At 46.5% G+C, this 25,398-nt stretch overlaps 1 protein-coding gene across 1 annotated transcript in view; it reads right to left on the bottom strand.

The window, feature by feature from the left end:
* Positions 1-3,513: 3,513 nt before the first annotated feature.
* The window catches only part of LOC119458295 (uncharacterized), a 41,458-nt gene continuing 19,573 nt past the window's right edge, over positions 3,514-25,398 (bottom strand). The window contains exons 2-5 of the mRNA XM_037720129.2: positions 19,972-20,120; positions 19,853-19,911; positions 10,294-10,389; positions 3,514-3,813 (exon numbers count right to left, since the gene is read on the bottom strand). Coding sequence (XP_037576057.1) covers positions 3,593-3,813; positions 10,294-10,389; positions 19,853-19,911; positions 19,972-20,120 — 525 coding nt within the window. The 3' untranslated portion in view covers positions 3,514-3,592. The remainder of the gene's footprint in view (positions 3,814-10,293; positions 10,390-19,852; positions 19,912-19,971; positions 20,121-25,398) is intronic.

The raw sequence follows: 25,398 nt of genomic DNA on the forward strand, positions 1-25,398 counted from the left end.
ATCGTCCAATCGGAGATACAGGAGAGAGAGAAGCGGCGTTGATCAAAGGATGGCGGTACTTTTCTTATATAGGGACTTTAACCTGTGCGCCTGCGACGCTTCGCATCCGATGCGCGGCCGCGCCAGAAGCACTGGCGCTCCGCGGAGCTTGGCCACGCTGAGCCGTATTCACCCAAGAGTGGACGACCCTGTACATGTACGTCATTGGCCTTGAAAGGGTTAACGTGTGCACTACAACGGAAGCACACGGGCGTTTTACATTTTGCCTCCATCGAAATGCGGCCGCCGCGGCTGGGTTTCGATCCCGCGATCTACAGACGGGGTATGCCCCCGTCTGTAGAAGCCTTAGTGTTAAAGCCAGAGGCCTATTGAGCTTACAATATGGAAGGAGGTAGGTCCTCCGAGCCAAGCAAAAGCCACGAGCATGAATTAGAAAAAATGTCAATGACTCAGCGAAAACAGATTAATACTCAAAAGCCACTGAAATGGGTTTAGACGAGGGCACTAAGTGAAGAAAACACTAAAGGATGATGGTAGAAATTATAGTCTTGAGCATGACTGAGCTTAACAGCGCAACCTTTATCTGACTTAGCCACCGGGGCGGGTTGATGGAAACACTAAAGGATGATGTAGAAGTCATAGTTATGGCTATGACTCAGAAAAAATGAGAATACCTCAGCGAAAAAAGATTAACACTCAAAAATCACTGAAATGTACGTGTGCTGACGTGGGTACTAGCTGAAGGAAACACTAAAGGAGGAGGGTAGAAATCATAGTCATGACCATGACTGAGCAAAAATAATGGATTAGTGGAATAATGAAAAACTTTTTTAGGGTCCTTTAGGGCACGCGCTGGCGCGCAGCGGGCCGCTCCCACGCCGGGACAGAGAGGCCGAGCCTCTCCGCCGCGTCGCGGGCCCGTTGGACAGCCTATAACTGTTCTTCGAGGTTGGGGCTGCGTAGAACCGCATCCCAGCGTGAAGAAGTGATACTTTCATCGTCCTGTAACACGGGACACCACCAGAACATGTGACGTAAGTACGCTAAGTCATTATTCATTTTTTGTCTGAATTTCGGGGTACATCTTTTGAAGAAATAGGTCGTAAATGTGATATGCCCGTAGTTGCGATAAAGCAATTAACTTTATCACATCTTTACACTAACTACGTAGATCGCATTCACGTATATACCGATGGATCATGCTGGAAACAAAGCTCTACATCAGCGTTTTATATACCTACATACCAAGAGAAAAGATCTTATAAGCTTTGCCAATTTACAACGTCCACAACGGCAGAACTTTACGCAATACTTTCTGCTTTACGTTACATATGTCAGCATTCAGGACCTCTTCGCTGGGTAATTCTGAGTGATTCGCAACCCTCATTGCTGAGCCTAAATGAAATCAGCTTAAGAAAAAGAAACAGCGCATTGGCATATGAAATACAGAAGACATATGCCATAGCGAAAGATCTGCAACATGACATAGCTTTCCAGTGGATTCCAAGTCACTGTGAAATCATAGGAAATGTAACGGCTGATCAAATGGCACGTGAGGCTCATCAAAAGAATGAATTATCAGTAGTTCCTCTAACAATGAGTGACGCGCGTTGTTTATTGAACAAACTATGCGGTAAATTGTCCAAGGAAACTTGGTTCATAAATGATGCGCAGAACTCTCGATTATATAATATTGATCCTGGAATAGAATTCAATATTCCGTTTAAAATTAACCGATCGGTTGAAACAACAGTACATAGGCTTCGTGTAGGCACTGCCTATACTAAAAGCTTCCTGTATAGGATAAGAAAAACTAATAGTGCTACATGCTCATGTGGAGAGGCTGAAGAAGACATAGAACACCTTCTTCTACGCTGTAAAAAACATGACGCTTCCCGTAAGAAGCTTTCAGAAAAACTACATGGCTTGGACAGACGACCACTATCCATAGGAAAAATTTTGGGTCCATGGCCTACAGAAAAACAACAAAACATCGCTGCGCGCGCCTTGGTACAATTTTTGCAGGAATCAAAATATCACAAGAATACTGAGTCGGATATTAGTTATTGCTGGTATTGTTATTATTAGCAGGCACTCTTGATTACATGTTTACTGTGTCTTCGTGTTCATGTGGCATTTGTGTCTGCGCACAAGACTGTTGTATTTAGAGCACGGCATTCAAGAGGGACCTAATTCGCAAGTGCCCAACATCATCTTTGTGAACTTGGTTTTGAGAACATTTATGCTTTGTGAACTCATGTGTGGTGTGTGAACACTTCAGTTTTGTGAGTATTTATGTTATGTGAACTCTTTTGTAGTGCGAACATTTATTTATATTTCAGTTAGGATTTTCTACGTGAACGTTCGTACATGTGGTTATTAGTCCAGTTTTGTGAGTTTTGACAACATTCTGAGGACAACTATCATGCAAGAGAAGAGGAGTAGCCGGCGCCACATATAGGCACCAACCTCTCCTTAAATACATTTAATTAAAAAAAAGTAGGGGGTTTGGGTATGCCCCCGTCTGTAGAAGCCTTAGTGTTAAAGCCAGAGGTCTATTGAGTTTACAATGTGGGAGGAGGTAGATCCTCCGAGCCAAGTACAAGTGCTTAGTAATTTCGTTGTACGAGGACGGAGAGTCCAGATTGTCAGTACCCCCATCGTCACGCTGCCCGGTGCTACGCGGTTGATGATCCCTCGCGCAGCACTGTGTGCCGGCTCATTGAGGTTGGGTGGGGCACCCTCGATTTGCCCCCTGTGAGCTGGAAACCTGATCACTGTGAGTCCTCTTGTCGTCCAATAAGGGCATAGCTATTGCAGCCTGCTCTGCGATCGCAGAGGACGTCGTCCTAACCGAGGTTGCGTTCGTTACTTGACTTTCATGGTCTACGCCAACTGCAGCGAAGGCCTGTCCATCGGCGTAGCGTGCTGCGTCTACAAAACTGTTCTCCGAAGGCCGTTCACGAGCCTTTTCCGGGAGGGCCTTCGCGCATGAACGCTAAAAAATGATGACTCCCCGAAAAAACATTAACACTCCAAAACCACTGAAATAGGTTGGGACGATGGCACTGAGTGACGTTAACACTAAAGGATGGTGGCAGAAGTCATAGTCGCGAGCATGACTTCGCGAGCAAGGATTAACACTCAAAAACCAATGGAATGGGTTCCAATGTGGTACTAAGTGAAGGAAACGGCTAAAGGTTGATGGTCGAAGTCATAGTCATGAGCATGACTCAGGCTTTCGCCTTTAGGTCTCTTCGATGTAGCTAAAGGGGCACCTGAGGACTCGTGACATGAATTTCATGGCATGCGTGTCATGTAGGTCATGAAAGAGCCGCCTACGTCTTGGTGCTCTCAGTCGTTTCGTTAACTTGGTAGGCTTCCCGCACACTGCTTCGCCTAACATCGATTCCCACAGGGCGTAGGATCTGCCGGCTTTCTTGTTATTTTATTTAAATTTATTTCCTCGCCCTCCTTCTCATCCTCACCTTCTGTGCACATAAAGCGAATGCATCCAAGTGTTAGCTGTACTTTATTTCAACACAAACATTTTATGTGTAAGTACCATGTGCGTTCCATTTTTATGCCAAAGCTACCCCGAGGGTTTCTGTCCTATAGTAAGCGAATGATTTCGTCCTTGCAGCTGCTGGTGTGGCAGAAGAGATGGGTGCTTGTTCAAAACTAACTTCTGGCAGTAGGGTTTGTAAATGACATGTCCGTGACTTTCTACGCTGTAGTAGTGCTTTAAACATTTATGGGATGGGCCAGTATGAATGGACGAGTTCCAGACTCGCAGTTCCATGCTTCTCCGTCCTGGAAAATAACACAACAAATAAAGACAAGGCACTATTAAGTTGTCCTATAAACGAAATGTATACTGATAGGATAACTATGAGTGCCATGTCGAAAACTGTAGAAAAAATCAGAAAGCCGTTAATGCATCATTTGCCGCATCGTGCGAAGACAATGCTAGCCATTCGCGTCGTTATCTTGTATGGGAACTGTTCGCACTTGTGGGTCGAATGTCATTCATCCTATTCGGTAATGACACAACGTAAGCTCCTCGGCTCTGTAATATTTATGTAATCGCCGAAATCTCTATGCCTCCACCCATTGGCAGAATTTTAGCGGTTGGGCTACGAGCCCGAGCCTCCGTGCAGCGGTTTGACCAGGACGTCCCAGTCTCCAGCCGCTTCCTCCTCAGTGTTCCCAGAGTGATTCTCTCCTCCTCTCGGTTAGCTGGAGATAGCTATTTTGTAGACGTTTGCGACCCGTCACTCAAACGAAGATCGCTTTAGGGAGATCACTTTAGAATGCTTTAGGGAGACGGTCTTCGCGTACCTGATCGCCTCGACCACCTAGCGCTCATCGCTGAACTGTTCTTCCTTGACAGAACTACCTGTTAAGAAATGTTTCGCCTCGTAATGTTTTCGGTTCTTATGATTTGTTAGTGTTAGATTGAAACGTGTTGTATGCTTAGCTGTTTGTGTAGGTTTTTGCTATTATGTTCTCGCTTCCTGTTTGTAATAAATGTCGCGTGTTAGTATCAACCACCTTCTTTATCATTAATTGAGTGCTCTGAGGTTATTGTTCGTCGACCCGCTGCAAAACCTAAGAACGATTTCAAACCTTCAGGCACAATTTGGTTGTGTATTTATTTGCTACTTTGAGTGGATACTTGGTCTTTAACTGGCACTATTTCTATCAGTAGCCACCGTTTGAGAAATGTATGCACATCCCGTCGAGAGTGCGCCCCGGTCTTTGCTGAAACATGCAAAACTGCAGCGGAATCTCGAAAACTGTCGATCGTGTGTTCTAATGCTAACAATCTTTGTCCCATTCTCGCTATATTGCGTAAGGTATGTAGCTAGGTAGGTATGTTACTGCCTCACTTTCGTTTAATAAAATGAAATCAAGTGTGACCAATGGTGGAATTGAACCTCTTCCGTGGAGCACAACAGCCTGGTGCTATACCTATAAGGCCACCATCTTTCTATTTTATTTCTTTTTTGAACCGTTAGGCACACACTCGTTCGCACAATTTCCTATTCCAACGCCAGCCAACTGTTTTAAACACTCGGGGCCGGCACCTTGCGCCATTCTCTCGTGTTCAACGTGGCAGCTTGTGCTTTAGACTCTGTGCCAGACTGCACGACTCCGAGCGTAGCCAACTTTTCAAAAACTGCGCAGTAGCTTTCTAAGTATTCGTTGGGCGATTCAATAGCAGATGAGCACTCTAATATTTATGGCTTGGTTGTCCGTGGCCCACCACCAGCGACTTCTCCGTGAAACCTGGCGTTTCTGATCCCTTCTTATACCCCTCGCCACAGACTCCGTCGTGCAATCAGCTGTCGCTTACGCCGTATAACCCAGCGCTGATGGCCCCTTTGTAGAGGTCTCACAGACACTGGCTCCGAACTCTCTATAGGGCAAGCCAGAAACCCACAGACTGCCTTAAGCAAGTCGGATCACCTTGGACATCACATCACACAAGAAGGGCTGGAGGTGAGCTCATGACGCTCACAGCAAATTTATTGGCAGAATCAACGTCAGTGATGCCACTTTCGTTAGCACTTCTTTTTTTTTTCATTTTGCCTAAGTGCTGCAAGTAGCTCAACCAAGGAATCGATTTTTGGCGGGAACACAGTGCCGCTGCGAGTACTCCGGGCCGGATCAGTCAGTTTCATTTTGAATAGGCCTAGATCAGATCATCTCCGGTACAGAATAGTGTAAGCATCTACCCGTCGCCGATGGTGACGTGACCATGCCACCGCTATCGTGCTCTATTGTAGCTATGATGTGCGAGATGCCGGGCAACTCCGATAGCGTCGCTGAACAGATCCCAGCTGTACTACACAGCCATGTCGTTTTTGTTGCAAGGGGTGTCGTCCACGTACATAACGAACACAAAGAAGTGCAAGTGACCATTTGTCTCGAAGCGCGGGTATCTTTCTAGAGACACTGCTGTCGCGTACGTCGAAGAGTTCCTTCAGGGGAGAGAGTGTTTCCCTCTCCCTCACGAGCTAAATAATGCTAACCATTTGCCCTATCTGCGCTTATCCGTTGACGTCGACCCAAGCTTGCGTCCAGCTGAGAAGCAATGCCCCTTCGAGAATATTCATCAGTTCATGTAGTGCATCTTGTCCAAATTATGCATTTCGATTTCTTGTGCCAGTATTGTGCGCCCTATCGATTAATCTAGTTCAACAACAATTATTCTACTTGCCGTGGGCGTCTTGCGCTGGAATTAGATAGTTACTGTATATGCTACCAAAGGTAGCAGAGTTGCGCGTCTGATTTATGAACGCCGATCGGGCCTTCATTGGCCGAACGCCATCACGTGGGTTCCAAGCAACCATGCACTGAGGAGAAGCTGATGCTCTAGCCAGTTTCTTGTATTTCCCGACGCCGCCGCTGCAGCGAACTGGATTGACGCAAGTTAACGCTAGCCAAGTTCAAAGCGAATCTGGTCGATCTTGGCGTTCGCTGTTACGTGCGTGTCAGCTGCGGAACAACACAACCTGCGCAGCAGATCTGACAGGTGTTCAATCGTAGTTCCATCGAAATTCCACCGTAATCACACAAAAACAGCTAATATTGCAGTAACCAAGTGATTTCTACTTCGCTGCTGGTGTAAATTTTCGGCAGTGGCGTAATCGTGTTGCTGCCGAAAACTTACGCCAGCAGCGAAATAAAATACACTTGGTTACTGCCGTATTAGCTGTTTTTGTCTGCGCTCTGCGCCACCAGATGGCAGCACCATACAGGCCGCTCACGTTTACGGTTCCGCCAACAGGCTCCAACGCTCGGTCCGCCTGCATTTACCCGATAACCGGACAAGCTAAACCTTTCTAATTGACCGGGTGCTCTGCTCCCAACTGCACCAATTGCTCGGAAAGCGGAAAGTTCCGAGAAGGTGCACAGGTAAACGCACAAGTCCAAAAAACAACTAATATTATTCGCGCTCCATCTCACGCCGCGCGTTAAAAACCAGCAGTGCCTTTTTTTTCTTCTTGACTATTTTATCTAGTGAGCTGTTTCCATGCGCTTTGTTTGCGATTAGACGGAAAAGCGGTCCACACGTGATGGAAAAGCGCCCATGGTCGACCGACGACACGGTAGGCATGTCGCCTGCAAAAACGGAGTTCGGCTTCACCACATAGGTTTGGTTGCTTGCCAGGCAAGATGGCGGACCTACGCGCCACTCTGCTCCCGTTGGGAGCATATACAGTAACTCTAGAATTAAAGGTATAATAGCGGCTCCTGGTGGCGGCGAGAGAAGTTATATCTGCGTAGTATACCAGCTTGGGTAGTATTGAGCCCTGGATGTGGCGAAGCGCGTTTCTAGCCCGAGGTTTACGTCGATTCCCATTTTTTTTCGCCCTGTTGCGAGTGCGAAAAGGCTCGTCACTTCTCAGAGACCCCGCCGACTACGCTGCGAGCTGGCCGCAGCCTAGTTTAACGAAAACGGACTCTCCATGTGCCGTGGGACGTAATGCTGGATGCAGAAGGAATCGGCGACGCCGATCCGGAGAGACCTAGCTCAGCCGCGAAAAAGCGTCACCGTCGTTACTGCAGCGTCATGAGCTGACACGAGCAAGAAGGCCTTAATCCCAACATCAGATTCTACCATTTTCTTTCAAGGCCTCAGGAAGCGGAGCGTCGAGCGCGCTAAATAACTTCATTACTCCACTATGAGCAGCACAGATTTGAGAGTTCAATGTGCTCATCGTTGACCTCAAGCCAGCACGTTGAGGCAGTGGCGCACCGACGCGGGGGGGGGGGGATTCGGGGGTTATAGCCCCACCCCCCCCTGAGGCCAACTTAACCCCAGCCCCCTTTTGTTTAACCCCTTTTCTTTCCTTGCGCATTTGAGTACTGCAACTAAGATGTAAGACGCGCAATCGTCTGCACACTCGCAAAAAGCACATTTTTTGACAATTTCCTGTGAAGAAATTGAAATTAGTGCTGTTTAGATGGTATTGGCAAACTGTCAACCCTCCCCTGGCAGAGATCCTGGCTGCGCTACTGCTTTGAGGCAACGCAGCAAGGCAGTATTGTTTACAGCACATCGATGTTCGAGCGCTGCCATTAAAAGCTACATCAAGCGAGCAGCGCCCGAGCTCGCGCTGCAGCGCGATTCACAGGTATTATGTTGCTGCGAGCTCATATATGCATTGCATCAGTTATTCATCAGTTGCTAAAAGAGACAGATGACCGGTACGACAGCGCAGGCATGACTACTTGTTTAGCGACATGCAATCAACAAATATTGCAGGAGGCCCGCCGTTTCGCGGCATGCTGAAGGAGCGCTGCCGTCGCGGCGTGTACCATAGTGCGCTCGAGCAGTTCGTACATCGCGGCAAGCCGAAAACCGCTGCCGAAAACCGCTGCAATTTTTCATATGCTGTATGACGTAAGAAAATGACACCCCGCATAGTAACAACCTTTGTTGTCCCCTCATACTGACTCTGTTTTTATTCTGTTGCGACTATATACAATAAACGTTAGAGGTGTGTCAATGGGTAAATATAAGGCTCATTGGTGGCCAACTCGCTGGAAAAAAGTCACCGAAGACGTGTATAATGTACGAGGGCTTGAATATGCATTGCCGTGTGTTGTTAATTCAAGTTACGGTTTCATATTCTGTGTTGATGTAAAGAAAAGAATTTACTATTTACAATTTTTATCACAGTTGTATACTTGTAATCTAGTCTGCACACGTCTGAAAAAGCCCACGCACGACACATTGATCGTGTGCTTCAATGGATATTTGAAATCTACGCCAGCACCACAGGGAACCTTCAAGAATAGGGGAGTGCATGCAGTTGGGAATGAGGGTTTCACCCGCCGTGGTTGCTTAGTGGCTATGGCACTGGGCTGCTAAGCACAAGTTAGCGTGATAAAATCCCGCCCACGGTGGACGCATTTCAATGGGGGCGAAATACAGAAAGCTCCCGTGTGCTTAGATTTAGATGCATGTTAAATCACCTCCGGTGGGCCAAATTGATCCGGAGCACTACGGTGTGCCTCAAAATCAGATGGCTGTATTTGCACGTAAAACCCCATAATTATATTAATGAGTGTTTCGGATAAGAAGCTCACGGCATTGTACTTTCTATGAGATCTTTCAGGTGGAAGTTAGATGTGTATTTATTGGCTAATATGTATGGACACTTGGCCTTTCACATGCACTATTTCTATCGGTAGCCACCGTTTGAGAAATGTATGTACTATCGTAAGCAAAGAGCGGAGCGAAATAACACGGGATATATTAGAAGCACTTGAGATTGCGTGCATTGGAAGCATATTTGTGAGTATGCTTTACGGTTCCCTGAACTAAAAAATGTATATTTCCTAACTTCATAATTTTAAAGGGCAATAGGTATTGCACTGATTGCACGCTGTTTGCTTTCTTCTGCTTTTTCCTGCACAGCCGAAGGGTGATTTGGCTGGGCATGCCTTGGTAGCGATCGGTACTCTCCGTTTCCCATTCCTTGTTATTGCTTTGCTACATTGGTCCCATAGACATGGAAATAATTTGTTTTTCAGTTGCAAGTTGCACTCTGTGATGCTATGGGCCTATTCCGTTGTATTTCTTGAGTAATTGCGCTTTCCATCAGCAAGTGTGGTGCATTTACAGTTTCTATGCTAACATCCCCTTCCTATACTATTTGCATGAGACCAACACAAGAGGACTGTGCGACTCTTGGCTAAGCACTTATAACAAAGTGTTCGTCTAATGCTTCATAATCCAATAAATTATAGGCAGATCCAATCTACATAGCACTCGTATACCCCAATTAGGGGGGGGGGGGTCTCCGCACTGAAAGTGGTCTCCCTGGGACTTCAGAAGCTAAGGTACATGCGCTGTGCTCACAATGCAGTGTACAAAGTGTTGTAGTATGCTAGGATTTCCCCTTAACCTTCCATCGCTCCCAGACATCTGCAATGTATCACGTTAGCGTTTGTTAGCGCTTCTCGGTAATACACAAAGTATGGCTAAGAGGCGGCATGTAGAGTCAATATTGCTTACTTGTATTCAGCAACATAGCGGGAAGCACATTTTTATGGACATTTTGAAACTAATGAGATCTGGGTCGGCTGATGTAGCAGTCATTACTCAATCGGCCATTTAGTTGTTGGGTGTACCAGAAGCCAAATACTGCTTCTTTAAAAATTAATCTTAAGTTACAACACGATCAGGAACATACTTCCGATGAAGTCCCCGTGGAGCTTTTGCAAGTGGATTCTTACAGTAACTGCAAAATAGAAGTAACCTTGAAAACTAACCCGCAAAGTCAGACATTGGCAGGACTAGAATCACGGCACAGTGGTGGGTTTCATCCAAAAAGACAATTTCGTGCTTTAAGTTTTGTGTTACATGACCTGAAAAAAAAAGAAAATGGTTAGGGAGGATTATACATTGCCTGGTAAAAGTTAAATGACACCTGATTTCTGTAACAAACTACCAAGTAGATAGTTGATGCTACATTGCTTACTTTATCCATTGAATAGGTTGCGGCAGCAAAACTATCACCTTCTTGTAGAAATATATATCTATATGTGAATTTCGCATAATGAATATTTTCTATGTGATTTATCAAACCATGCAAAGTAATGTCCAATATGACCCGTTGCTATGCGTCGACAGCTCTTTAGCAAGCATACTAAAGGAATTCTAATTTATAAGAAATTACATGGAGGTTGTGCTGACTAGGATGTTTAAGCAGCCGTTTCCTGAAAGATGAAAAGCAAGCAGCAGAATTTTCTTTTACTCCGGACAGAGAGGGCACACAAAACAAGCAATAATATAGAATTGTAAGAGCACTGGGCACGACTTTGAGGTTGTCAACGACGCTAAAGTAAAACAAACATGATGCATGACGCATTTCGGAGGTGGTACAACCTTGTGTCGCTGCATTGCTTTAATAGTAATTACATTAACGTTGAAATCCATCGTGAGATGTGTCCTGTCGAAATTTATTTACACCATGCCAGCTAAGCAGTTCAGAAAGCTCTATGCTAATAAGGCTCGTATTACACGTTCTTTCCCTCGTAATCACCCGCCGTGGTTGCTCAGTGGCTATGGTGTTGGGCTGCTGAGCACGAGGTAGCGGGATCGAATCCCGGCCACGGCGGCCGCATTTCGATGGGGGCGGAATCCGAAAACACCCGTGTACTTAGATTTAGGTGCACGTTAAAGAACCCCAGGTGGTCCAAATTTCCGGAGTCCCCCACTATGGCGTGCCTCATAATCAGAAGTGGTTTTGGCACGTAAAACCCCAGAATTTTTTCCCTCGTAATCCATGGGTACTTCTCCCTAGAAATGTATCGGTATCTATCTATATATCCATCTATCTATCTATCTACTGTCACTTATGGCATGCATATTCGAGTGGTCGTGTTAGAGTGCTCTGGTAGCGCTACAGAGGTCATGTAAAACAGTTACTACGTGTTACCGCTCGCAAAAACATGTTACTCTGATAATAACGAAGCAGGATCATCACTTCCATTCCCGCTTATTGTCGTAATACAGCTATAAAGTGGTTTTTCACCACTTTTGTAGCACGGCCAGAGCGCTCTGAAATGGCCACTCGAATATGCCATTAGTAGTGACGGTGAAGAAAAAAATGTCGCAGTTTCGCCCGAAAGGCGAAGCATCAATTGCGATAGCAAATTGGTAGAGAGCTATTCGGAGTAGGGATAGTAGAGTAGTTTTATCGGCCGCATAAACTTGGACACATTCGCTTTCTAACTGAATTGACAAGCGTGGTGTCATCGCCCACAAGCAAACATGAATAGATCACACTGAATGACCGCAGACAACGACTGTCAAAACGCTGGCGCGGCCGCTGCAGCGGGCGAAGAATCGTGCGGTCTATCGCTTCAACGGAAACTGAGCGGCGAATGGACAGCGCATAAAGGTCAGAGCCGTGTGGAGACACGTCCGGGCTCGACTGGCACGCGCGCTCGCTCGCTTCTTAAGAAGCGAGTGCGCGCACCAGTCGAGCCCGGCCGTGCTGGAGAAAAAAGAGACGGTGCGGGCGACGGCTACCATAGCCAGTGCAAGCGTATTTGTTGGCAGAGTAGAAGCTGCTCCTCCCGTCCCTCCCGCGCAGCCTGCCCGCTTTTTTTTTTTTTTGCTTTCGCGTGGGAGATTGCGTTGCCAATTCTCCTTGCGCTGGGTTGCAAGATAAGCATTTGGTGCCGTAGCACAGCGTCGCCCCGCCTCCCTCCCCCCATACCCCCACGGCCTTTTGGGCGACAATCGCGTTTGCTTTCCGCCGTACGTTGGCTCTCCGTGATAGCGCGCGTCCCCCGCGCGCTTTTACTCGTACGGCGCGCGGCGACGATTTTATCGCCCTTGGAATCTATACGGAACCTGACGGCGACGGCGACGACGACGCCGACGGCAGAAATCCCGTTGAAGTGTCCATATAATTGCTATCGCAATAAAACAGTCGTAAAACTGTGAATGACGAAACGGACTTTTTATTGGGCGAACCTGTGCTCACAAAAGCAAGTTGCACTCGAAGCACAACGATAGCGGCGAACACAGTCGGTGATCGTCAAATCTCATCACCGGCGAAACGCTTCGGCTTTTACATATGAGTCATCAAAGGTTCCAGAGTAATCTCTGGTGCCCGCGTGTCTTCCAGAAAGTACTAGGCCATTCGCGTCGCTCATACAAATAGATTACATAAGCGTTGGTTACAATAGACAACGGGTAAAAGCATCGATAACGTTCGAGAAAGTTCAGATACATGCAGGCGCGTCCTGCGCCGAGCAATAACGTTTAATATTCGCTAGACCGGAAAGAGCCGTCACCGGTTAAAGAGAAACAAGTACACGTGTCACTATCTATCTATCTATCTATCTATCTATCTATCTATCTATCTATCTATCTATCTATCCATCCATATTTGCATCTATGTTTCAATGTAGTCCTATGTAGCCCTTTGCATGGATTGGTAGATATATCTATCTATCTTCTATCTATCCATCTATCTATATATCTATATATTCATGTTTGCATCTCTGTATGTTTCTGTGTAGCCCTTTGTGTGTGTGTGTGTGTGTGTGTGTGTGTGTGTGTGTGTGTGTGTGTGTGTAGGTGTGTGTGTGTGCAATAACTAAAATTAGTTATAATTAGTTCAGCATTACATGGTCTGCCAGCAAGTTTGTCGATGAGCCATGGGCTGTGGGGTCCTGGAATGACGGCCCCACGAACTCCACCTCCAGAGCAACGACCTCGACAGTTGAAATAAGTGTTTTCTCTCTTTCTCTCCCACACTTTCTGTGGTCTATCTATCTATCTACATATATATATATATATATATATATATCCATCTATCTATCTGTCTGTCTATCTATGTTTGCATCTATGGATGTTTGTATGCAACCGTTTTCTCGCCTGCCTGGGTCACTGGAAAGTCCGTGGTCGAATGATTAGCGCATCGGGATGCTGTGCTGAGGTAACAGAGTTACAAACCAGCCATCGGACCAACGTGGGTCGTTGGCTGGTGTGTCTCTCCGTTCTTGTCTTTCGTGTTTTTTGCGCGGTTCCCCTGTCGAGCATGTAGCGACTAGCCCAAGCCTCTACGGTGTTGCAACATCGGCCACTGAGTATATTCGAATGCGTACATACGCGCCGCTCTTCAAGGAATTTCTTTATTGCCGACATGGGTCTCTGTAGATGTGGGACTGGGTAGGCACCGCGCTTCGAAGAAACCCTTTCACGCCAATTTGGAGCACTGGGTATGTGCCACTGGATCCGTGTTAGTCGTCAATAAATCTTTTTGACGCCAACTTGGGAAACTAGGCGAGTGCCACTGTGAATGTGCCGCTCTACAACGACAAAAAAGATCCTATAAGATTTTCCTGTGGTGAGTGCAACCGAACTCTCGTCACGAGCGTTCCTCCGCACAGCAAAGTGATGTATTAGCAAGCTGTGCCACAAATGCTCAGGATATGTGCATCCATATTCGCGACGCATCCATATTCCTCAGAAATTAATAACTCGTATAGCATGAGCTTTTCTTGCATGCGATAGATTTTGGGATCCTTGCTTAATACTTTCACATGAATAAGACACCTCCGCCTATATTAAGGAAAGCCTGTAATGCTAGAATCGCTCGCGAGCGAAAATTTCAGCAAATTCTGAAGCTGCACTTATCATTAGCGAAAGCAGTGGACCAATGGCACAGAGCACTTACGTACGATACGCTTTGTGAATTCGGCCCCGCCATTTCTAGCCCTGAGCGCTGCTGCCGTGCAATTCGCAAAGCCTTTGGTTCAGTGTGCTCCGTAAGGGCTGTTTTCCAGTGCGTATGGCACTTCTATGAATATCTTGTCAAGCGAACAAGAATTTATGATCGGAAGCCAGGCTCTAGAGTATTATCATGGTCATTTACGCACAGGGAACCTTGATCATGAGACTGAAATTTACGGAAGAATGATAATGGTCGGATTATATACGGCCGGCATTATCAAATAGTGGCCGAGACCTCACCGCTGTCATTGAAAAGTGCACAATCATTCCATTCTTCGAGTACTATCATATGGGGCTGGAACTTCGAGGCGAACAATGAAGCGTGAGAATAAGTTCATCATCTTCATCATAATCTTGATCAGCCTATGCATGTCCACTGCAGGACGAAGGCCTCTCCCTGTGATCTCCACTTACCCCTGTCTTGCCCTAATTGATTCGAACTTGCGCCTGCAAATTTTCTAACTTCATCATCCCACCTAGTTTTCTGCCGTCCTCGACTGCGCTTGCATTCTCTTGGTATCCATTCTGTAACTCTAATGGTGCACCGGTTATCCATCCTACGCAATGTCTCGATGACTGCTGGTCAAATGCTGCTGAATCAAATGCTTTTTTCATAAGAGACGTTGACTGTACTCCGCAGATTTCTCTATTACCTGATTGATGACATGGATATGATCCATCGTAGAATGTCCTCTCCTGCAGCCAGCCTGTTCTCTTGGTTGGCTGAAGTAGAGTGTTGCCCCGATTCTATTGGAAATTATCTTGGTGAATATTTTATACAATACCGAAAGCAATCTAATGGGTCTATAATTCTTCAATTCTTTAACGTCTCCCTTCGTATGAAGTAGTATATTGTTGGCGTTCTTCCAGCTTTCTGCTACACTTGAAGTTGTGAGGCATTGCGTATAAAGGGCTGCAAGCTTTTCAAGCATGATATCTCTTCTATCTTTTATTAAATCGACGGTTATTCCAAGCTTCTCGAGCAACTTTTCCCCTGGTCATGTCTTGCAAAGCCCATCAACTTCATGGCTAGTTATAGAAGGAGCCTCCGTGTACTGTTGATCACTATTTCGAATGAAAGCTTGGCTGTTTTGGGCGCTGTACAGGTCAATATAGAATAATGCCGCTGCTTTTACTATGTCATCAAAATTGCTGATGATATTACCCTGCTCAACTTTCAGTGCATACATTTTGCCTTGTCCTATGCCAAGCTTTCTTTTAACTGATTTCATGCTGCGTCCGTATTTACTGCTTCCTCAATCTTTTTCACGTGATAATTTCGGATATCACTTTCTTTTCGGATATCAGTTTCGAGAGTTCAGCGAATTCTATCTGATCTCTGGAGTTTGACACTTTCATGTTTTGCCTTTTCTTTATTAGGTCCGTTGTTGCTTCGTACAGCTTACCTACTGGTTGTCTCCTACCGGCGACAGAATAAGTTGAGGACCGCAATAAGAAACGATGGAACGAAAAAAAATTCTACCAGCTCCACGAAGTGAAATCTGTCGGAACAGCGGAGCTGTAGCCTTTCTGTTTCTGAGACTGTCGCGTATGTCTTTTTTAATTTTTCGATTAGTCAAGATTCCTTATCTATATCCACGTTGAAGTCCCCAACAAGGATGAATAGAGTGCTTCTAGATTCAGAGTGCCGATTCAAACCAAGTTGATGAATCAACAATGAACACTTCTGCGGTCTTTACCGCTAGACCGGGAGCCAAGCGGAGGCTGACTGGCGTCCACAGTGCGAAGAGCGCGCGGCACAGACACCTGCTATTATACTCCGGCGCCTCTCCTCCTGCTCCGCGGCGCGTGCTCCGATTGGTTGGCTGCTGTCGTCCTGGCTAGCGGGTCACGTGACCTCTACGGCTCTGCTCCTGCGTGAATGCGCACACTCGACTAAGAACAGCTCCGCTGGTAAAATGTTATGCCTAACGCTAAGAGAGAGGTATTTAGCGGTGTGGATCAGAGAACAAACGGGGGTAGGTGTAGTTGAAATTAAGAGGAAAATAGGAGCTGGGCAAGCCGCGTAAATTATAGGGCAGATAATCGGTAGTCCATCAGAAATACAGAGTGGGTGTTAAGGGAAAGGAAGCGCTGTCGAGGACGGCGGAAAATTAGATGGGGTAATGAAATCAGGAAATTGGCAAGTATAACTTCAAATCAGCTTGCGCAATTAAGGGTAATTAGAGATTGCTGGATGAAGCCTTCGTCCTGCCGTGAACGCCGTACGCTGATGACGTTTTAGAACACCCAAATTAGTTCGAAATTTTAAGGGACTGTTCGGTCTTGAGCCGCAGTTCGCTTCGTACTGCGAGGCCACATTCGAATGTTTACAGAAAGGCGTCGGGCGCCACTTAGATACCACCTCCGCCGCCTTGGCATCATACTACTTGAGCAGCGACTGCTCTGAACAAAGTGCGTCAGTGTCGCAAGATCGACGACTTGAACCGATTTAATCCGAAGCTAACTAGAATGTTGAACCGCTATGTGTGTCGAGTACGGTGCTGCGCTGTATTCTGACGTGCACTTGAGTGTGTGTTCTTATGAGGGTGGTAAAATTATTGGCAATGCTGGCGCTGAGCATCGTGGTCATGTTGACTGGTTAGCCTTGACTTGGGCTTTAGTAGACAGTGTAGGTAAGGGCTAAAGGTCCTGACATCGTTAACCTATGATTATTCATTGCAGGTCTCCAAAATTTATGTGTACGTGCCTTTGTGCATTTCACTTCTGTCGTAATGCCGCTGCCTGAACCTGCAAAACAAAATTTGAACTTGTGCGAGGCATCATCGTGTTTTACCAGCTGAGGAGAAGCCACGAGGCGATGAACGCTGATAACATACCAAAGTGTGATAGGCAGCGAAGCTTACAGGTGTGGATATTACATAGTGAAGTTTTCTGTCACAATTTGGGAGTGTCCATAACAACAGCTTGTTTCTGCATTCCTCTTTTAGGGCTGCTCTCATAGCTCTCCGTTCCCTGGGCAGTGATCCTATGCGAAGGGAGCGCGCGTTTCGCCTTAGTTTTCGCTCGACGACGTCGGCGACCAGTCCCTCAGACGTTACCGGCTGCCGAGGGAGATGATATTGAGCCTATCGGGCGGCATTAAAATCGCATCTGACGGGTGCAGTGCCCCTTGTCTTGAGGCCATATGAACTATATATTATTAATTTCCGTAATTAGTATTAAATCGTAATTTAGTAACTTTGTAATAGGGTGGTGGTGTTGATGTATACAGGCGCCGTGAGCCTGGCAGACCTGGCCGGCAAATTGTCCAACTGAGCGTCTTTCTCTGCGCCAAAAATGTCACGATGTGTCCAACAGTCGTGTGTCTCGCATAATTGTGAGAAAAATGCGTATCACTTCCACTGAATTTCTTTTGACGGTGGTGTGGTGAACGAGTGAGCGTGGTTGAGCTCGCCGGCGCTATAGCCGACGCCCGGAAAAGGAAGCTGTCAAATGGTGGTGTGCAGTGATCTGCCGCAAGGATATAGCCTCAACTACACGTGAATGACGTGCAACCATGCTACCAGTTGACCGCACTTTGTCCTTGAATTCCATCTTTGCTTCCTCCTCACTCTCATGCGATGCCATAAGGTAAATGCGCTGCCACTTCGGTTGCACTCTTATCTCAGCATACGAACATTTTGGCTAAGAAATCGCCTACACCCTTGAATTTTTTCATAATATCGCGCGACCGTCGACCGAACGGCGCGTCCGCGGCATTGTAGAGGCGAGGGGCGGCGGGACCGGCGACAGTGCGCGCGGGCACGCAAGGCGATTGCCAGTTCCACTGTATTCCGTGGCACTGCTCGCTTTAGGGGTGCCTCTCGCTGCTTACATGGACCGCTGACAAGACGTTCGGTCGATGCTCGCGCGATATTATTAAAAATTGCAAAGGTGTACGAACAGTGGGGCTTAGTGATTCCCCCTTATTAGCGAATTTGCTTTTCGTCTAGTTGGAAAACATTTCTACGATGTGCACAAGAAGTTCTAAATAGGGGGGGACGCAAAAATAGGAAACTCTCTCTTAATATTTACGTGATCTAAATACCATGCTCGCGAATTTTTCCACTGCCATGAAAAGCGGCAAAAAGAGGGAGACACGTTGTGTGGCTAGAACTGAGGTCTGCGTGCCATATGCAATTCACCCAACAGCTACCATCAAGAACGGCAGCTCGCTTTTTGACAGGTTTTTGGATTGACAACCTACGACTGGCGAATGCCTTGGCTGGTTACAGAACGGAGGGCCGGTTCTTCACTCCTACCGCCTAACTTGCATACCTGTGGCGGCTCACCCTTTCTTCCCCGTTTCCTTCCGACCTGCATTGATCGTGTTCTGGAGCAATAGCAACTACCCAGGGCATGCACTGACGTCAGAACACGAGGCCACTTAACCCTTTCAGACACCACTATATGCTGTTGATTGAAAACTTACTTTCACCACATTTATTGCGTCTCCAGAATCATGGAAAATGTACAGCTGCAGAAAAGATAAAGAATTTAGCATTCTTTAGTGAATTAAGCCAAGTTTACAGAATGTGGACTTCACGCGAAAAGTCGCTACAGGAACATCAAACACGAGAAGACCAACTACTTCGTGTAATGAAAAGCTTGGAAACACTTATCCAGCCCCTTGAAAATTATGCCTGGTGAACGACGTTGTGAATAACAATGAAGAAGTGAACCCGCTACATACAAGAACATACTGACAGCGAGTAAAAGCACCGAACCATCTACCTTCCCACTCATTTTACTAAAACATTTTGCATATGTTGTCCAAAATTGCAGCACAATTGCGATCATGAGTGTTGAAGATGTATGCGACACATTTTAAATACCATCGCTTTCATCAGTGATTTTGCTGTTGATGGTGGTGCACTATCCTGGTGCACACAATTGTGTACACAGCGTCTGAAAGAGTTAACCACGAGGAACCCTGCGCACTGATACCACTTTAGCAATTAGACAAACTTGTTCTTGAGCAAGTCTGCTCTTACTTGAAGCAATCCCGCAGTGTCAACGCGACGGACCAAGAAGGACAAAATGTCCAAGAGCTCATCGTGACACCTTGCTTGAGTTCTTCGTGTTAACGCTGCGGTATAGCTCTCTAAAGAACAGTTTTAAAAGTGTATAAATGCGCGTCCTCAATGGCGGCATCAACGAGGACCCATCAGCTTCGACAGTGCGCGAGTAAGGTGGTTGCGTGTATTTCTGTGCCGACTACGCTTTGGAACGCCGAACTATTGTTCTCCCTTGCTTTCTCTTTTGTATTATTTTCTTGAATAATTTTGACATCACAGTCACTGCTGTTTGTATGAGTTGCAAACTCTCTAGCGTCTTTTGAAACATATCTATAGTTGAAACTTCACCAAAATTCACCAAAACTTCACCGTCCCTTGCCGTTATTCACGCGCACGGTGTATGACAAACAACTGCAACATTAAGGAAACACTCTTTAAGGTTGTATTTATCATAATTATGCATTATCTAAGAACTTCAGTTCCGCGGTTGCGGCAGAGCGAGCCGACAAAGCGCCAATACGTTATTAGAAGGAGTTGTTTTCACTTGTTGTAATACCTTTTTCATGGGCGTACATGTCGTATTTGTCAAAATCTCCCTCCATTTTTCTATGAACCCTGTAAAAAATGCAATAATGTAAGTACGACATTGACAGCTGTCGTGCATATTGAGAGTACTTTTTTAGTTTTCCCTTTGTCACTTCGTAGGAGGAATGCGTGTAGTATATTACATCTTTGTAGAGCTGTTGCAATACGTCTACTTCACAATACTCGTCGCTCCCTATGGTTGTAGTGTGCGTCCATATGGGCATCGACGTGGACAAAAACTGAAAGAACAGTAAAGGCATAATTATTAGCGACATAGCTTTTATTCTTTCTTTCAGGGGTGCATGCTTAAAAATTATGCTAGGTATAATATACACCGTCACTGCAGGAAAGGGATACGAGATCGCTGGTGTTTGTTTATATGAGCCTATGTATGGTGCCATGCAGTGACGCAATCGACAGCGCCATGCCACCAGTACCGATCGAAGTGCTTCTCAGAGTAGAGACCACTAGCAATATTCGCACTGGCAGCATCTATTCTAAAGAGTTCCCTCTGTTTAGTGCTTCACTCCTTATGTTTCCTGCTATTCGTATTCGCGGGTACTTCGGTGGACATATTGAACACAGGGCGTAGGGAAGTATATTAGTGGGACTAGTTTTGGTTTAGCCAGAACCACCACTAGCCGCGATGGCCATACGTCCAACAATGTTTTGTATGTACGTGTGATGAAATTTTTGGCGGGAATAAAAAAAAGAAAAGCATGGAAAATGTTATGCAGGAAATTATACTAAATGTAGTTTCAGCACTTTTTGGTTGCAGAAGCGTAACTATATTATAATAAAGAACGATTGAACACAGTCAAAAACAGCCTAATAATTTGTAATTTATTTGTATTTGCAAATCTGTGCCGCTGGGCAAGCTGCTGAAAAGAAAAACGTTTAAAATTTACGCTATCCTAGCCTAAATTAACGGCAATGCTGCAAAGGCTTGGCACCCAAATAGTATGACAAGTTCGCATTTACCGAAGAGACGCGACACCTGGGCAAGATTAGTAAAGAACTGGTTGTGCCCTCTTAATATCAATTAAGGAACGCACATATGTCGACTCTTCAGTTATTGTCTTCTGCTCCAGACACTTTGGTTCCAACTTTTGCTGAAAATATTGCCGATAGACTCTCTTACTAAGAAGTTAGTGCGAATTTCAGTGCGTGGTAAAATAACCAACATTTTCGGATCGCGTTATACAAGCAAAATAATTGTAAAACTCTTGCTTCGTTAACAAAAGGTTGACAACGCAGGACCGCGAAAATAAAGGAACATATATATATATATATATATATATATATATACACTGCGCATAATACTGCTACCGTACAAACCTTAATCTTAATTACCAATCTCAAAGCAGAGAAGCGACCAGCACAGTTTAAAATCCAATACTACTTTCTGCCTGCTCCTATTGCAAGGTACACGATGAAGCGTCGTCACGTGACCCTAAAGAAAACATGAAGTAGAGATCAACACTTCTATTTCATGTGGTGAAAAATAGAACCAATGTAGGATCCAATCCGTTCAAAAGCAGTTGTGTGATAGTTGTCCCAGTCACGTGAAATCCTGTCAAAATAACGCCACCAAGCTTAACACTTGTGTGAAATTAGCGCAGCGGTCAACTGGCGCTGCGTCGCAGCTACTCGGCGTGGTGGAACTCAAAGCATCGGCAGCGGCTGCGGCTGCACGTTCTGCGGCAGCTGCTTCACGTCGTTGTCGTGCCCATTCGCGCTTCTGTGCACGCTGGCTCGCCTTCAATTCCCGCACTTCCTCCAAGCGAACGACACGCGTCCGTCCGATAGTACGTTCAGAGCTTCGTAAGCCACCACACGGCAGAGCTGAAGATTGGGGAGATCCAGACTGCAGTATACCACCCTCCCAACAAGGGCACACCACAAGGAGCAGTCATCTCACCCACGCTCTTCAATGTCGCCATCATCGGCCTCGCAAGAAAACTGCAGGACGTAGAAGGCCTCCGCCACGCCTTCTACGCAGACGACATAACACTCTGGACCACAACAAGGTCCCTTATTGAAAAAGAAGAACGGCTGCAAACTGCAGCTGACCTCATCCAAGAATACGTCAGCCAACGGGGACTACAATGCTCGCCCGAGAAATCTGAACTCATACGAGTCTGGCGAGGCCGGGGTAACCACACAGTCCCCACAGACCCAACACGAAAAATCGAGGTACACCTCAACGGGAGCCTCATACCAGAAACGTCATTGCTCAGGGTGCTGGGCATGTGGCTGCAGTCTAACCAGCGTGCTACACACACCCTTACGCTCCTCAAAACCAGTGTCAAGGCGATAACGCATGATATCCCGTGTAACATCGAACAATAAAGGCATGAAGGAAGGGGACACACTCCGACTGGTCAAAAGCCTGGTGGTGAGCAGAATCACATACAGCCTGCCCTACTACCATCTCACACAATCCGAGACGAAACAGGCCGACACGCTCTTGAGGATGGCTTTCAAGACCACTCTCCGCCTGCCGATGAGTACATCGACTGAGAAATTATTGGCGCTGGGGTTACACAACACCCTCAGCGAACTCACAGAAGCCCTTCACGTCTCACAACAACAGAGACTTGCGCGGACTCACATGGGCCGGCACGTCCTACAAACCTTGGGCTTCAAAGCCACAACAACACGAACCCAAGAAACCTGCACGATACCTCGTCACGTCCAGGACAGGTATCACATTGCCCCAATACCACGCAACATGGACCCTAACCTACACTCCGGAAGGAGGAAAGCAAGGGCCCAATACATAGAGAAAACATTCAGGTTCGATACCACGGCCCGTTTTACGGACGCCGCTATGTACGGAACGAAGAAAAAGGGCGCAGTGGCAGTGGTCTGCGACCGCCGAGACCACGTCACCTCCAGTGCATCGACCCGCCCCTGCACGATCACGGAAGCGGAAGAACTGGTCATCGCGTTAGCCATCCGCGAAGGCCAACACGCAAGAAAACCACTGACGATCCTCACGGACTCCCAGCAGGCCTGCCGCAACTTCCTACAGGGAAGAATCGCAAGACCTGCGGCACAAGTCCTAGCCCAAATACCCAAGGAGGACACTGACGACAACACCATCATAACCATCATTTGGATACCGGGTCACGCTGCCATCACGGGTAACCTGTATGCCGACAGAGCAGCTCGAGAATTTGCACATAACCGAGCACTCATCACGCCGACTGCAGATGACCCTGACCCAGTTGACCCCGAGTATTCAGCAATCCTGAACTACCACAGAGGGAGGAGATATCCCCCACCCCATCGAATACTAAAGACGGAGGATGCCGCTACCTGGCGTAGGCTCCAGACAGGCACTTACACGAACCTACACATATTACATCGCCTGCACCCCACAGCATACAGGGACGAATGCCCGTGGTGTGGGGCCACACCAACTCTATACCACATTACATGGGAGTGCACGCTACAGAACATAGAACACCATGACACGAACACCACGAGGGAGCAATGGGAGGCACTGCTGTCCAGCTCGGCCCTCAACGACCAGCTCAATCTGATCCAGAGAGCAGAGAAGATGGCAAGAGCCAGCGGAGCCCTGGACTAGGGGCCCCGACCATTAGCGATGCCCCATTGGGGCAAAACAAAACTATCTCTGAATTAAAGTTTATCTATCTATCTATCTATCTATCTATCTATCTATCTATCTATCTATCTATCTATCTATCTATCTATCTATCTATCTATCCGATAGTTAGTCCAAAGGGCAGCTGCTGATAATAGCGCTAGCGGAATCTCTACGACACGAGACAAAGGGGCACAACGGTTGGTGGGAGGTGCCTCCGCCAAGATCGCCACACTTGTGAAGGTGTGAAGGAGGCATCGGCGGTGTCGAGGGTATAACAATGATCCATCCGCCGTTCGTTTTAACGCGATAGCGTTAAGGGCCCCGTGTTGCAATAAATCTGGCGTCGATGACGGCGTCCGCGTGATTGTCAGCGTCCGTAGTGGAAAAAAAAATCATTCCGAACCACCCCGACCGCGCACGCTCTTCTTCGTGGTGCAAGGTGTAGTGAACAAAAATTGAAATTCTCACAGTAAAACCCGTCAGAAAAATGGTAAAGTACTACTTAGGTGCAACCTAGAGACATGGTGGCATCGGACTGCTATTTCAGTGTACGAAAAAACACTTCTCTTACGAGGAAACTCTAACACAAACCTCTTTTGCTAGCATTTCTACCATAAAAACACCGGTTCACTCGGGATGCTACTTGCGAAACCAGATGGCGCTGGCATCCTCGGCAGTGCGATAATACGTTTTGCACACGCGTGCGCGTCGGGATAATAGCAAACAATTAAGGAAATAATAAAAAAAGGTTCTAGGACCTTCAAATTTTATTACAAACTTATATTGCCCCTGGAAGAACGTCTTTCCAGCAATTGATTTCTGTTTAAAAGTGAAGTCAACTTTAAGGGGATCGGTGTCTTTGTAGCTGGCTTTCCTACGTTCTGTGTTCCAGTGAATTAAGCCTACTCACTGGATGCGAACCATGCGATGCAACGGGTCCCGATAACGCTTATAGCGTGCTACTCTTAATGGCGAAGCTTAAGCGTCCCCCAATTTTTGACACGTTTGCTAAGGCACTTTATACATAAACCGATATATACCGACCACCGAAAATTGTTCTACGCGTCGTTTTGACCGTGCACGCGATCCGCCAGAACCTAGCCATATGTAACTTCGCTGCGAAAGACCAAGGAGCCTCATGTAGACGGATTTCCCGTTCCATGCGCCACTTTCACATAGACCTCGTAGCCTGCGCTAAGGCGATATATTCCCTGAAGAGCCCTGCTATTCATAAACGGCCGATGCTCAGGAGTAAGAAAAAATGTCCAGCCAATATTATGTGCTTTTACAGCCGTATACGGGCACTTCGGTCCATCTCTCACTGATGGCGCACCATCTTCACGAGTGCTCTGTATTTGACACCATCGATGGCCCACCGCAGGTGTTATTGTCGTCCCAGTTCTTACTTTTTTAGGTGCGACGGTTACTCGTTGTGTGAGGCCTAATAGAAAAAATTTAATTGTATGCAATATTTGTAAAGAGGCTAAGGTCTCTATACAATTATAGAAGCAATCTATAAAAGTTTACAGTAATCTTGTTATGGAATTATCTCGTAGGATACAGAAGAGAACTATTACGGTGATAATTTGTATCTGTATCAGATGTAGCTTACGCCACGTTTTGTGTATCTGCGACAATATACTATTACAATCTGTTGCGAGAGCAGGGTGGCACTTGGCCATCTAGCCAGCAAAAACAACGGCTCCAGCCCTACTGTAGTAAAGGCGTGTTTTATTCTGAGGATATCGCTTCTTTTTACTGCGTAATGTCGAACTATGAAACCTTTAGATATTCCATCAGGGACGCGTGGAAAATGCAACAATCAGGCAGCGCCATTTAGTGTACCAAGGGGCAGGCTGCTGTGTTACAAAGTCAAGCCTTCACACTGCGTCTACTCA

This window comes from Dermacentor silvarum, chromosome 7, assembly GCF_013339745.2.
Source record: "Dermacentor silvarum isolate Dsil-2018 chromosome 7, BIME_Dsil_1.4, whole genome shotgun sequence".
NCBI lineage: Eukaryota > Metazoa > Arthropoda > Arachnida > Ixodida > Ixodidae > Dermacentor > Dermacentor silvarum.